Source organism: Odocoileus virginianus, chromosome 26, assembly GCF_023699985.2.
Source record: "Odocoileus virginianus isolate 20LAN1187 ecotype Illinois chromosome 26, Ovbor_1.2, whole genome shotgun sequence".
Lineage (NCBI taxonomy): Eukaryota > Metazoa > Chordata > Mammalia > Artiodactyla > Cervidae > Odocoileus > Odocoileus virginianus.
The window spans coordinates 42,533,884-42,549,494 of NC_069699.1; the positions used below are offsets into that span (position 1 = coordinate 42,533,884).

At 41.6% G+C, this 15,611-nt stretch overlaps 1 protein-coding gene across 3 annotated transcripts in view; it reads right to left on the reverse strand.

Moving 5' to 3' along the window:
• CACNA2D3 (calcium voltage-gated channel auxiliary subunit alpha2delta 3) overlaps window positions 1–15,611 on the reverse strand; it is an 848,944-nt gene that overhangs the window by 81,503 nt on the left and 751,830 nt on the right. For all 3 annotated transcript variants that reach the window (XM_070455902.1, XM_070455901.1, XM_070455900.1), the window contains 2 exons: window positions 1,964–2,025; window positions 765–809 (listed from right to left, as the gene is read on the reverse strand). In XM_070455902.1, the coding sequence (XP_070312003.1) occupies window positions 765–809; window positions 1,964–2,025 (107 nt within the window). The remainder of the gene's footprint in view (window positions 1–764; window positions 810–1,963; window positions 2,026–15,611) is intronic.

A 15,611-nucleotide genomic window follows, 5' to 3' on the forward strand; every position in this document is an offset into this window, starting at 1 on the left:
CTGACTCAGAGAGAGGAAGGCTGCCTGAGCCAAGGTGAAATGCTACTTCACATGTGGTTGATCTAAGATGTGGGGCAGAAGGTACATGGGACTGGATGCTATAAAAACTTAAATCTGATGGTCAAACTTGGGACAGTGGTATATCTTTTTTATTCTACTGCTCATGTGTGGAATTCAAATTTGTCTTCCCAAGACTTAGGGAGTGAGATAAGAAGAAAGAAAGAAGGGAGGGAAAGGGAGTTGTAGAAGGGAAACAGTATACTAGGACACAACATTCTGAGTTTTCAACGCTTAGATTTTTAAGCTTCTTTATTACATGGAATTAAGCAAGACATTTAATTTCCCTTATGCTCAGTTTTCCCCTTTGCAAAGTGGGACATATATTCCTATCCATTTCACTAGGTGGTTAAGAAGATGAAAAGAGGTACCACATTGGTAGAAAACTCTGAGAATTGTAGTGAGAGTTTCAAATGTCAGTAATTTGTATCGTGTTCTATAAAATGCCAAAATCCCAACAGTGCTGTTCATGGGACATTTAAATCATATTCCCCCAGCTCTCCAAAACTATCTGATTGGGAGAAGAAAGAGAAAGAAACAAAGCAAATGTCCTTGGGTTTTTGGAGACTGGTTCACAGCACTCTCTCAGATCTGGCTCTGCAACACATTCCCCCTGTGAGAAAGCACCCTCAGTTATTCAGCCGCCGCCACTGCTTCCCCCGCCCCAACTTGGTCAGCGCAGACACAGGCCCAGGAGACCATCATACCTCATCGTCACAGCTGATAGAGCATTTGCCATCCAGAGAGGCGCACTGCGAGGTGAGGGGGAAACGAAAGGAAACATGTCATTTGGACACACCAGCATCTGCTGAGGCTGCCCCCTGGTCACTGAAGGACAGCCCGTCAAAGCCCTAGCCTGTTTCATCCAGAGGGAATGCTCCAGGATGAGTCTGCCCACCCTCTCTAGGATGAGTACCAGCCCCAGACAGTAACATAAAAGACACTTTGGGGGACTTCCTTGGCGGTCTAGTGGTTAAGACTTCGCCTTCCAATGCAGGGGGTGCGAGTTCGATCCCTCGGTGGGGAGCTAAAACCCCATATGCCTTGCAGTCAGAACACCAAAAACATAAAGCAGAGGAATACCGTAACAAATTCCATAAAGAATTTTTGAAAAAGACAACTTAGGAGTAACCTGGCTCTTTTTCATTTTAATTTATGTTGTCCATGTTAATTTATGCTTTATTCAATAGTGATATCTTTTTAAGACCTCAAGTCTTTCAGTAACAATAGATATAATTAAGTATTTATTTAATTTTATATTGTTTCCCAGTGACTTTTTAAAAACTCTGTGTTCTTGAGGCATAAATTCCTAAAGTATTTTCATTTAAGAAACTATATACCATCTCAACATATAGACTTGGACAGATGGAAACATCTTATGTGTTGCCATTCCTGCTGAGTTACTGAACAAACACCACTGATATTACTCAGTACAGAATACACAGTGCAAGTAAAGAATGTTCCCAGATCATCCAAGGCAGAGAAGCCCTCGGCCAAAGAAAGCAGATGCATGCTTAGTATAACCTAGCTATGTAGAATCCTTCAAAAATAGAAAGAAAGAGATTCACAAATAATTGGGCATCATAAGATGTTTAAAAAGTCACTACGTAAATTCACAAAAGTCCCTGATATTTAGAAGAAAAACTTCTCTTCAAGGCGGTTACTATTTTGATCTCACAGTTACAGCTGTTTTCAGGAGCAAATTCTCTGCTTTCTCAGCGTGTGGTGTCTAACATGCTGTCAGTCCTTTATTTTGCACTGAAATGAAAGGTAACCTGAGCAGCCCAGCAGTTCATTTTACAAACATTCATCGGAAATCTGGCACTTTTAGGCTCTGGGTACTCAAATGTGAACACCTGTATAATAACAGTGTTGCTAATGCTTCAACATGCTGATTATAACTTACCTGTCTGCTGGCAGTCCAGAACTTCCTTTGGAAAAATTCAAGTTTCATCTGAATGCCTACAGCTGGGACAAATTATAAATAAAACAAGGCATTAGAGATCTCTTTACACAATTATTTAAGATTATCACAGAAAATTATCTGTCAAGGCAAGATGCTGATGTAAGCATATCAGATAAGAACACTTAAAAACTAAATTTACAGTGAAGCATACAACTAAGACATTTTATTGTTCAGGTAAGGAATTCTCAAGGTTACCTACACTCATATAACTTTTGACAGAACAAACTGAGCACAGAGATGTTACTTGAGTGTTTCTAAAATTCATACACTTGTGGTCAACACTCTCCCCAGCACAGCTGAAAACAGAAATAGAAATAAAAAGGATATTCAGAAGATCATGGTTTTTTCAGAGTTTCTGTTTCTGTCATTAATACGTAAACTTGTGTACCTTGTATATTTTGCAAGAGTTTTCAGATATGAAATTTGAAAAGTTAGTTGTCATGGGTTGATGTTTGGAAATGAGTCACTTGGTCATGATGTGACTTAGTTTAACTGACCCCCAGTATCCACATCTCAATGATCTTCTCTCCTCAGGAATTCTGTGGAATTACATAGTTCTTTGCTTGTCTGTGAAAAGTTCCCTAAGAGTGAAAGCTACTTCTAGTGAGAGAAAGGTACAGAAATGGAAGAGGTTAAGAAAGTGCTTTGAAATTTTGGGAAGAATGCGAGGGAACCTCAGAACTATACCATGAACAAGCTCACAATATTTCTATGAAGTCAAGACTTAAAAGTAACTCTTTTAGAAACTCTTAAAACCATTAGAGAAAGTACTCAAGTCAGGGAAAAAAGCTCATCAGATGGCGAGAAAACTTTAGAGGAGATGGAAAGAAAAAATGAGATTGTGCTAGAAACACTATATTCCCCACAAGGGGCACCATTTAGCCCTGGGAAGTTATGCAAACTTCAATCCATGCATCAAATCTTCCCAATTTTTGCCATATCTGCATACCGTCAAGGCTTCCCTGGTGGTTCAATCAATAAAGAATCTGCTAGCAACATAGGACACCTGGGTTTGATTCCTGGGTCAGGAAAAACCCCTGGAGAAGGAAATGGCAACCCACTCCAGTACTCTTGCCTGAAAAATCCCCTGGACAGAAGAGCCTGATGGGTTACAGTCCATGGGGTCTCAAGAGTTAGACATGACTTAGCCACTAAACCATCACCATTACAGTATTGTTATTTATCTTTCCTCACTTTTTTCTTTTGCTGGAATACCTACAGTAACTTCAATTCATATAATGATATCTAGTAAAAGAAATGGAGAAGGCAATGTCACCCCACTCCAGTGCTCTTGCCTGGAAACTCCCATGGATGGAGAAGCCTGGTAGGCTGCAGTCCATGGGGTCTCGAAGAGTCAGACACGACTGAGCAACTTCACTTTCACTTTTTACTTTCACGCATTGGAGAAGGAAATGGCAACCCACTCCAGTGTTCTTGCCTGGAGAGTCCCAGGGACGGAGGAGCCTGGTGGGCTGCCGTCTATGGGGTCGCACAGAGTCGGACACAACTGAAGTGACTTAGCAGCAGCAGCAGCAGTAAAAGAAATACATGATTACCAAAACCCCCCTCAAAGTTCACTCATATACTTTTATCTTGCCACCATGTTAGATGCCCTGCAACACTCCCACCTTGGGAAAACACTGCTATGCTGGCTTCAGGAACTTGAAGATTCATGAAGACCTTGGGCTATTACCCTTGTTACTACCAAGTGCATTTCTACTTCCTAAACAAATCACTGAAGCAAGACCTGAGAGTCATAGTTAAGTAGGACATGTACACTTAGAGAGACTCATCCTCTATCTTTGCACTTAGAATTTCAAGTTAAGCATAGCTGCAACACACAGAATGGAATTCTCTGAAAGGTACCATGTCAGCACTCTGGGTTGCCTTAAGTGACCATCATCTTCTGGACCATAAGCTCCCCAGGGACAGGGACACGTTCTTGCTCCCCGTTGGATCCCTGCCTCCAGCAAGGGGCCAAGCACATAGATGGCCCATTGGTAAATGCTTGCTTTTTTAGAAAAACTGTTCAGGTGATAGCATAGTCAGTACCTAGCTAGCTAGATAGATAGAAGAGTAACATCAGTGTGAATTATAATCATACCCAAGTAAAGGTTTTTCCGTGGCAGTTCTCAACACATTAGAACCATATGGGGAACTTAAAAAAAATGTTCTGATGCCTGGTACCTTCCCCTCCAGAGTGGGGAAAAAAAAAAAGTGAAAGTGTTAGTCACTTAGTTGTGTCTGACCCTTTGCGACCCTATGGACTGTAGCCCACTAGGCGCCTCTGTCCATGGAATTCTCCAGGCAAGAGTGCAGGAGTGGGTTGCCATTCTCTTCTCCAGGAGATCGCCCCGACCCAGGAATCAAACTCAGTTCTCTTGCATTGCAGCTGGATTCTCTAACATCTGAGTCACCAGGGAAGCACCCCCTCTCCCCCACCCCGCACCACCCACACACAGTAAGACCATTTAAATCAGAATTCCTGCAAGTGGAGTCTAGGCACAGCTATTTTTAAAACACCCCAAGTGATTCAAAAGTGCAGTCAAATTGAGCATGGCTACTCTACAGGTCTTACTAAAGACAGTAAGTAGTCCATGGAGGAACTACCACAATATGGACCATTTGGTCAGACTACAGCAGAATCTGCTCTTCCGAGCTCTGGAGAAAATCTCAGAGAATACCTGCAGGAAGCTGATGTTGAAGCCTGAAGATAGTCAATGCAGTTTCAAATGAATCTTGTCTTCCAAAATGCCTGACAAGCCATATCCCTGTTGGAGACGAGCCAACTGAGGAAGCTGTAAATCAAGGTGCTGGCTGGGTTTCTGGTCAGATCCACCAGCAGGCAGGGGTGAGATTGTGCCCTGGATTTAAGAAGGGGCTTGGACCAAGTATCTCTGGTTCTACTAAAGATAGGGAGGGATGGCAGAAGGCTGACTTCCTTGCAGAAGGCCTCACGACTGCTGAAACATTTAATGACTGGTACTTAATATTTTCGCAGGCCCAGGTCAGCAGTCACAGCAGGCTTCGAGACTCCACAGGATAAAAGCAGAGGCTTCCCTGAAAGAGTCACCCCATGGTGACCTTTCCATGGTGTTTCTAGTCTGAGCAACTCAGAGCTGCCCCTGGCCCACCCATCATCTACTGAGCTCCCCTGTCAGTCACCCGTGCCCTTTCTGAGCACCCTTCCCATTCTCTGAGGGAGGCCCCATTTTCACCTCTCTAATGAAGCGAGCTGCTCCCTCCTGGGTGTTTATCCATCTCACATACTTGCAGCCTGCTATCATCTGCCCCTTTCGGTCTGTACCCCAGCTCCTCAGAGTGCTTTAATCTTGCCTCATGAGTCAGTCCCTCCATCCCATTAATCATGCGTGCTGCTTCTCTCTGATCTCCCTCCAGAAGGCTGCATCCTCTCCCTGGTCCTGATGCCCTAAACTCGACACTGCTTCCCTCACTCATTCACTCCCTGTCTGGGCCGTGAGGTCGATGCCAAAGGACTCCCAGACAGTACTGACTACAATGGATCTGCACTGTTTTGCCCTGGCTGTGTTTTTGTTGCCCACATCCCCTCCAGCAACTCTGGCCCATGGTTTCCCAGTTCTGAGTTTGTAGTGTGTTCACCTACAAGTTAATATATGTCTCATAGAGAATGGGGCAGACTTGGCCCGGGGGAGTTGACAAGAACTTTGTATCAGATAAAGCGCGGAAATCTGACTCACAGGAAAAGAACAGAGGAAAGATGAGACTTAAGTGCAGAAACAGCACAGGCAAAAGGGTGGAGCCTTTTAAAAGACCATAGGGATGGGAGTGGGGAACTTGGTTGTTCAGGCTGAGGTCAAATGGCAAATGTCCCTGAATGTCAGGCCAACAAACCTGGAGAGTACCCTGTAGGTCAGGAGTTGGCCCAAGGGCCAAATTCACCTCTTTTTGTCAATAAAGCTTTATTGGAACACAGACAGCCTTATTTGCTTATATACTGTCCAGTGCAATGGCAGCATTGAGTGGTTGCTACAGAGGCTGAATAGCCAACATAGCCTAAAATGCATACTATTTGGTCATTTACAGGAAAAGTCTGCTGGGGCCTGCTTTAGGGCCTGAAGAGCCATTAGAGATATTTCAGGAGACAAGTGAAAGGACCTCAGATCCGTATTTTAGAAAGTCCACAATGAAAGCCTTGAACAAGAAGTACTAGGGAAATGGTCGTCTCGTGGGAGACGAGAGTGAGATGAGTTGAGTTCCTCAGTCACAGCCTCTGAGTGCATCTGGCTAGTTATTTAAGTACAAACGGATTTAAAGCAAAAAACAGCAAGCAAACAAACACCAAAAACCCTTTAAAAACCAGAATAAAAATTCCCCATCACAAACAAAAATGCTTAAGGGCATCCCATGCCAATTTTCTTCAGAAAAACAAATATAAGCTTATACAAACATAAATTTAGCTTCTTCTCACTATTTTCATTTTTTGTTCTTTTTTTTTTTCCTTTTTTCAACTTTTAACAGAAAAAAAAAAAATCATCATTATTTTAGCAAGTCCTCCCCCTCTTCCTCCACCCCCACACATCCTAAATGGAACCTGAGATATTTGTCATGCCCATCTATCCTGTTCTTTCAACATTTCAAGCCATAATGGTATATTCTGATTCAAGTCAATCTTGCTAATTTAATAAGAAAAACAAGGACTGAAATGGTTTTAGAGAAACCCAAGTCCCAAAGAGAATGCAGAAAATTAAAACACCATTCCTGGAGTTTGAAATTTTTTAGACAGTCCAGAAAATCATCAACATATTTCTCCTGGGATTCATGGTTCTCCTAACTTTCATCTGATTACAAAGGCTCCATGGTTCCCTATCAGGAACTTTCAACACAAGGATGGAGACAGAGTTCCCTTTCCATAACTGCATCTGGTCGTTCCTTACTTACCTCCCAGGGACAGAACAGACCTAGAAAAAAAGTGTTCCTTAAGATCCTTCCCAGCACCCTAATATTGTGTAAGTTTCCTAGGATAATGACCCTAAGATACCAGGATGGTCTTGGGAAATCAACAAAATAGCAAAGTCATTTTTACGAGAAAAGCCACCCCAAAGAGCCCCAGAACCTTTCACGTGAAATATTCATGCATCAAGAGCACTGACATTTCATAATTTGGCTTCAATTAGTCGGTTACTATTCCTTAACACACCTCAATACTCTAAAGTACACCTGAGTACTCATTTTCAGCTTAGCAATAGAGACTACAGAGCTTCCGTGTAATCCTTTCCATCCAGTCTTCTTTTTTCCCCAACTTTCTAACATCCTTTCTATCTATTTTTCCCCCCTCCCTCTCTTCCTCCCATGTTTTTCAGAAATCAAGTATGAGCTAGGTGCTCAACGGATTGAAATGAAGACATGAGAGATACAACAGCCAGGGATGGAGGCCTGGGGAGGGCAGTCAAATCACTGAAGAAAGGATCACACTTCAGGATGCTCAGAGCTGACAGACAAGAGCACAGAAACATGCAGGCACTTCATTTGCAGAATGTCAGTGACTGTTGTTCAATCACTCAGTCGTGTCTGGCTCTTGGCGACCCCATGGACTGCAGCATGCCAGGCTTCCCTGTCCTTCACTGTCTCTCGAAGTTTGATTAAATTCATGTCCATTGAGTTGGTGAAGCCACCCAACCATCTCATCCTCTGTTGCCCCCTTCTCCCCCTGCCTTCTGTTTCCCAGCATCAGAGTCTTTTCCAATGAGTTGGCTCTTCATATCAGGTGGCCAATTATTGGAGTTTCAGCTTCAGCATCAGTCCTTCCAATAAATATTCAGGGTTGATTTCCTTTAGGATTGACTGGTTTGATCTCCTTGCATTCCAAGGGGCTCTCAAGAGTCTTCTCCAACACTACAGTTCAAAAGCATCAATTCTTCAATGCTCAGCTTTCTTTATGGTCCAACTCTCACATCCATACATGACTACTGGAAAAACTACAGCTTTGAATATATGAACTTCTGTCGGCAAAATGATGTCTCTGCTTTTTAATATGCTATCTAGGTTTGTTATAGCTTTCTTTCCAAGAAGAAAATATCATTTAACTTCATGTCTGTGGTCACCATCCAGTGATTTTGGAGCCCAAGAAAATAAAAACTGTTAATGTTTCCACTTATTCCCCATCTATTTTCCATGAAGTGATGGGACTAGATGCCATGATCTTCATTTTTTGAATATCGAGCTTGAAGCCAGCTTTTTCAATCTTTTACCCTCATCAAGAGGCTTTTTAGTCAGTGGTTAGTACACTGGAATTGGGACCAACAGCTGACTTCAAAGGCTCCAGTTCTACATTGTCCAAATTGGTGGCTACCAGCTACATGTGGCTATTTAAATAAAAATTAAATAAAATTAATAATTTAGTTCCTAAGTTGCATTAGTCACATTTTAAGTGCTAAATAGCCACAGGAGACTAGTGGCTACTGTACTGGACCAAACAGAGCCAGAACATATTCATCACCTCAGAGAGTTCACCTGGACAGTCATCACTGATAACAGGAACACAGTACATGAACTGAAGACCAGTGTCCCTTGAGAATTAAAGGTAACATTCCCCACACATCTGTCCAAGCTACCCACTCCCTGGAGGTGGAAGAAATGAGGATGACTTACGTATGAAAGATCTAGAACAGACAGACCTGCCCATGCGAGAAGACCTGGATTTGCAAGGGGAAGCTGGTAATTAGTTTGAGAAAAACCCACAGAAATCAATGCAATATGCTCAATGTGGCTACCACCCCCAAGATTTATTTATTTTGCTTTATAAAATTTGAGAATACAAATTACATTTCCAGTGCTATTATATTCAAATGCATTCAAGATGAAATCATGCATGCATCTCATATCAGGTTAACAGACATGCATTCAAGTGTAATCCGAGACTCACCAAAGAACAATGTTACATGTAAAATTAGAAATAAAATAACTTTTTCATATTGTATTCATTTAGAAATAATTTTCTGTGGGCTTGGCCTCAACTTGCAACATACTCCTAAGAGCACAAATCCGGTTTGTAAAACAGTGCTCATCATGCCTGGCACGCAAGTTCACACAAACACCCCTACCTCCATTTGCCCAGTTCCCTAGCCATGTGATATATTCACATACAAATCCAGGAGACAGAAAAATAATCCTACTGCCATCAACAAATTATAACCAGGAAAATATTTACCAAGAGCTCTGGTTGTGAACTCTGCTTCTAAGACAGCTAAGTACCCTTGGGTACATCACTTCACTTCTCTCTCTCTACAAAGAAAGTCACATGAACAGAACTTTTGTGGGATGGGGATGAATAACACAAAATAAAATTACGTGTATCAAAACTCTAAAGGTTTGACAGTGTTGTCAACATTCATATGATGATTTAGTCCTAGTTTTAATCCTTTATGTGTGTATTTATCATCAAGTACACTTTTCACCCCAATATATTGATATTCAACAGAAAACTCAACCACAATGAATTCATATTGTCCACTACTACCAAGGTCCCTGAGGATGTAATGTTAGGGGGTAAACACTCTACAAAATTAGAATACATTGGCGGGGGGTGAGGGGGAGGGCCACGTGAGCAGTGGCAAAAGCAAAGAACAGAAGGTAAGGATTCTTTTGCAGCTGAGCAAGCCTGAAATGGATTTTTTTCCCTTCAGGATTAATGAAAGATGTACTCCACTCTTCAAATCCTATCACTCACCCCTTTTAGAATTGCGATCACTCGTGCATACTCAGGACAAGGTTCGCTAGATCAGCATCCAGAATCCAAAAGAGTTCTTGTCCCCAACACTGTCACTGTCAGCTCTGCGTGATCTCCTGCCAGGTGACCTGCTCACAGAGTTTCCCAAGAGACTTGCTACTGCCAGCAGTGTGGGGCCAGTCATTTCATCCCAGTGCTCAGGAAGAACATCAGGTTTCAGAGCTTTCCTGGGCTGGCTTGGCCCACATACAGGAGTGTTTTCTCCTAACCGATTCCAACCCATGGGTAGGGACATGGTAGAAAACTGTATTCTTATTAGAGAAAATAAAACTCTAATAAGTTAATAAATATGTGTAAGGATTTCCTCTGCATTTCATCACTTGGGAGTGAAACAAGTTTTCTTAAAACCCAAATTCTACAAGTGAATACTGGCCATACATTCTCTCAACCAGAAAAAGAGCGCCTTACTGGTCATATTTCTCAAGCAGGGTAGTGTCTCTTTTTACAATTTGTCCTCAGCCCCCCTCTGACAGAGTCCCTGATTTTTCCTTCCTTTGTGCCCAAGAGCAATGATTGCTAGCAGTGACAGTAACAAGGCATGGCACATTTGGATTAAAACTTGCCTTAATTAACGGTCAACTGTCATAGATGTTAGCCAAGCCACATTTGTTTAAATGTTTTCTTCTGTTTGTTTTCAAAATAGTTAATTGCAAGTAGAACTAACAATGAATCTGAATGTCATTTTTTTGGGAATATTTCATGATTAAGTGGGGGTTTGGAAAAAGGCCACTGTCCTGCAGTGTTGAGGAAAAGAACCCTAACCTTGCTTACATCAAGTACAAGCCCATTCCAGGGGTCTGCTAATGTCCAGGATAAATGACTTACCACATGAATAACCATTTAAAACTGTAATGTGAATTATGACACAACTCATCTGTTAAATATTTCATGTGAAGATTTTAATGAATTGCATGATGGAATGTTGGACAAAAAAGACAACTGAAATCCTGGGACTAATTTGGGCGAAACTGAGAACAGAGTATTCTCGTGGAAATGAGGGGGAAGAAAAGGCAGCTGCATTTATGGCCCCCTGGGTGTCAGACTGGCAAGCCCAAAGGCTTTCTTATAAGATTATAGGGAACCAAGAACGATCAGCAACAATCTTCTGAAAAATATTTAGATCAAAGCCATATTTGTTTATTATAATCTTGATAAAGCCCAAACATTAATCTCCAAGGCATGGTATTATTTCAGAAATTAGGGGGAAAAAACATTCTCACAGCAGCAGACACACCTCACATTTTAGCCTATGCCAAGTGAAGAAATACAATGATAAAAGGGGAGGAGGTATTTTAAATATAACCCCTAACCGATTGCATATTTCACTTCTGAAGTACACCCTGTGGTGCTGGGGTGGAGGGGGGTAATCTTTCTTATACATGCTTTTAAGCAACAAAGAGCTACATGATGTACGTCTGTGGTGAGAGAGAGGGAGGGGAAACAGGACTCATTATCACTCGATTGACAACGCGATAGCAGAGGACTGTCTTTGAAGACTCGTAGCTGCAGAGGCTTCTTTTAATCTGGAACCATCCCCACCCACTGTCCGTGACTGACTTCTGGGAATGTGCGTAGGAAGGCCTGATCCTCTCGCCTACACATTTCTTTCGTAATCACTTTGTTTTTGTCCTGTCAGAGCTTCTTGGGAGCAGTCACCTTCAGTGAAGTATAATAAATGACAATTATGAATGTTTCCTCCATTTAGATTCTAATTACTTGACAGAATCAATGTTGAAAAGAATTAGCAGGGCTGTGGAATGGAATAATAATTTTCTTTTCACCCCTGAGGTAATCTGGAAGCATTTTTCCAGACCCCATCTAAAGAAACCTATATTCCCTCAGCTTTCTAAGGCCACTGGAGCTGGCATCGAATAGTTTTTGTCAGATCATTTTATGCTCACAAAACTCTTTCAATAATATTATTTCAATAAGGTTTTCAAGCCAATACATTTTTAAAGTCAATTCCCATCCTTTCAAACTTTCAGAATAAAACATTTAAGCCTCAGGCTTCATTGTATTTTAATCAGGGTTACACAAATCAATGTCCATTAAGAAAATTATAAGTTTCCAAATTATAGCTCCCTAGTTAATAATTTCTTATTAGGTCACCACCTAATAACAGTTACCAAAGAGATTATAACAAAATCAAGGGTCAGATTTCCAAACATTTCAAAACCCATAATAGAATGGTCACATATATTTGCCAAACACCTCTGACCTGGATGTTGATGACTGTATTTAATGCAAAGCAGCATTAAAACATCCATATGGGAATGCAAATTGGTGGAGCCACCAAGGAGGCTCCTTAAAAAACTAAAAATAGAGCTACCATATAATCCAGAAACTCTACTCCTGGGTATACGTGTGGAAAAAAAAAGAAAACACTAATTTGAAAAGATACACGCATGCCAGTGTTCAAAACAGCACTATTTACAATAGTTAAGATATAGAAACAACCCAGTTCCATCAACAGATGATTGGTTTAAGAAGATGTGGTATGCATAAAACTCCTAGAGGAGAACATAAGCAAAACACTCTCCGACATAAATCACAGCAGGATCCTCTATGACCCACATCCCAGAATTTTAGAAATAAAAGCAAAAATAAACAAATGGGACCTAATGAAACTTAAAAGCTTTTGCACAACAAAGGAAACTATAAGCAAGGTGAAAAGACAGCCTTCAGATTGGGAGAAAATAATAGCAAACGAAGCAACAGACAAAGGATTAATCTCAAAAATATACAAGCAACTCCTCCAGCTCAACTCCAGAAAAATAAATGACCCAATCAAAAAAATGGGCCAAAGAACTAAACAGACATTTCTCCAAGGAAGACATACAGATGGCTAACAAACACATGAAAAGATGCTCAACATCACTCATTATCAGAGAAATGCAAATCAAAACCACAATGAGGTACCATTATATGCCAGTCAGGATGGCTGCTATCCAAAAGTCTACAAGCAATAAATGCTGGAGAGGGTGTGGGGAAAAGGGAACCCTCTTACACTGTTGGTGGGAATGCAAATTAGTACAGCCACTATGGAAAACAGTGTGGAGATTGCTTAAAAAGCTGGAAATAGAACTGCCATATGACCCAGCAATCCCACTTCTGGGCATACACACCGAGGAAACCAGATCTGAAAGAGACACGTGCACCCCAATGTTCATCGCAGCACTGTTTATAATAGCCAGGACATGGAAGCAGCCTAGCTGCCCATCAGCAGACGAATGGATGAGGAAGCTGTGGTACATATACACCATGGAATATTACTCAGCCATTAAAAAGAATTCATTTGAATCAGTTCTAATGAGATGGATGAAACTGGAGCCCATTATACAGAGCGAAGTAAGCCAGAAAGATAAAGACCATTACAGTATACTAACACATATATATGGAATTTAGAAAGATGGTAACGATAACCCTATATGCAAAACAGAAAAAGAGACTCAGATGTATAGAACAGACTTGTGGACTCTGGGAGAAGGCGAGGGTGGGTTGTTTCAAGAGAACAGCATCGAAACATGTATATTATCTAGGGTGAAACAGATCACCAGCCCAGGTTGGGTGCATGAGACAAGTGCTCGGGCCTGGTGCACTGGGAAGACCCAGAGGGATCGGGTGGAGAGGGAGGTGGGAGGGGGGACCGGGATGGGGAATACATGTAAATCCATGGCTAATTCATTTCAATGTATGACAAAACCCACTGCAATGATGTAAAGTAATTAGCCTCCAACTAATAAAAATAAATGGAAAAAAAAAAAAAAGAAGATGTGGTATGGGTGTATATATATACATATACACACACATACATACATACAATGGACTATTAGTCATAAAAAGAATGAAACATGACCATTTGCAGCAACATGGGTGGACGGAGAGAATATCATACTAACTGAAGTAAGTCAAATGGCAAAAGACAAACATTATATGATATCACTAATATCTAGTTTTCTAGTAGAATCTAAAAAGTAATAAAAATTCATATACAAAACAGAAACAGACTCACAGATATAGGAAATAAGCTGATGATTACCAAAGAGGAAAGGGGAGACAGTGAGGGATAAAATAGAAGCATGGGATTAACAGATACAAACTACTAAATATAGATTAAATAAGCAACAGGCTTTACTGTATAGCACAGGAATTACATTCAATATCTTGTAATAAACTACAATGGAAAATAATCTGAAAAGAAATATATATAACTGAATCACTTTGCTATCCACCTGAAATGAACACAATATTATAAATCAGTTAGGTGTCAATAAAAAAAAAATCCACATGTCTGGCTCACGGAGGTGGGGGGAGGTGTCCAATGACTGATTCTCCAGCTCATGTTCCAGGGCACAGAGAAGGAAAGGGGCATGTCCCAACACACCAAGCTCATCTTAGGAAGCCCGAGTCCATTCCAGACCCCCTAAACTCAGATCCCTTCAGGCATGGGTGGGAACTGTGGTGAATGAGAGCACCCCTGTGCTGGGGTCAAGGGAGCAGCTCAACTCAGGCCAGCTGAGGCCCCGTGGGAGTGTCTTCTGGATACTGCCAGTTATTCCAATGCTGCGTGAGAAGCTGAGAGCCTAAACATAATGCACAGACGACTCACTGAAAAAGTCACAGCACTCCGACAGGGTTACCAGATGAAATATTTCTGATTTGCTAAATCTGGCAACCCTGCACTGAGGGTCACACGGCACATCCCAGGCAATGACCTGGGGTGGCCTCTGTTGCATGTTCAGACCTGAGGGCACTGAGACAGCTTGCATTCTGCAGAGAAACATCAGGACCGGAAACCAAGGTCGCCTCCTTCAGCGCGACTTTCGTGATTTTACTATTTACTTCAGAAAATTCTTGACCAGAAAGATAAGGCTATAAACCAATAGAAGTACTTCCTGATTTACTTGAGAACTTCCCCTAAATCAGTGCATCTCAACAACAGACTGATTAAGAACGAGAGAGGGCTCAACTAGGGAAACTGCCCACTTAGCAAACAACTCTTGATTTATCAAGACTTGAGAGGCACACCATTCTTAAATTAACCCAGTCCCAATCAGATCCCCACACTGAGAGACCCACCCAGACTCCAGAACCCTATCACCTGCCCGACTTCCCTTTCTGGGATACTAGTAAGACCCTGTCAGGAAGGTGCTCTTCCTGAGATAGGGAATAAGGCTGATGTAGCTTGGTCCACGGACTCTTCTGATGATCTTCTTGTCAACAGTCAAACTGACTTTATTGTGGTCAAAGCATTAATGTATATTTGGTATTAAATTATATTATGTATTATTTACTGTGTTTTATTCCTAACTGGCTAGTGTTAAGCTCCTGGAGGGCAGAGACTGTTTGTTTACATCTTTATTCTCTGTACTCAGAGAAGTACCCAGCCCAGGTAGGTACTTATGATAAAAGTCAAAGGTATAAACAGGCAGTTGGGTTGATGTTGTGCTGAAGGTGACATCAACTATTTTCAGATACTCTTCTCTCCTTGGAGACCTACCCCTGCCATCCAGGTATATTTGGCTCTGTTTTGAGGGAAATGAAGACCCATGAATAGCTTCTCATAAAAGGATGGACATGAGATGTGAACAGATCTGTGTTTAGGACATATCTACAGCCGAGGGTGGTGGGCTATATGGTTTGTGTAAGGGACTGGTTAGGAGTTGGTAGCATTCATCCAACAAGGTGAGAGATGATGGACTTCCACCCAGAAAGCAGCGCCTGGGATCAGATGGTGAGGTGTACTCTTGTTTCTAATCTCTCCTGACTGATTGAAGCCGGGAATCTTGAATTTTTGCATTGACACATAAACTTCACCTG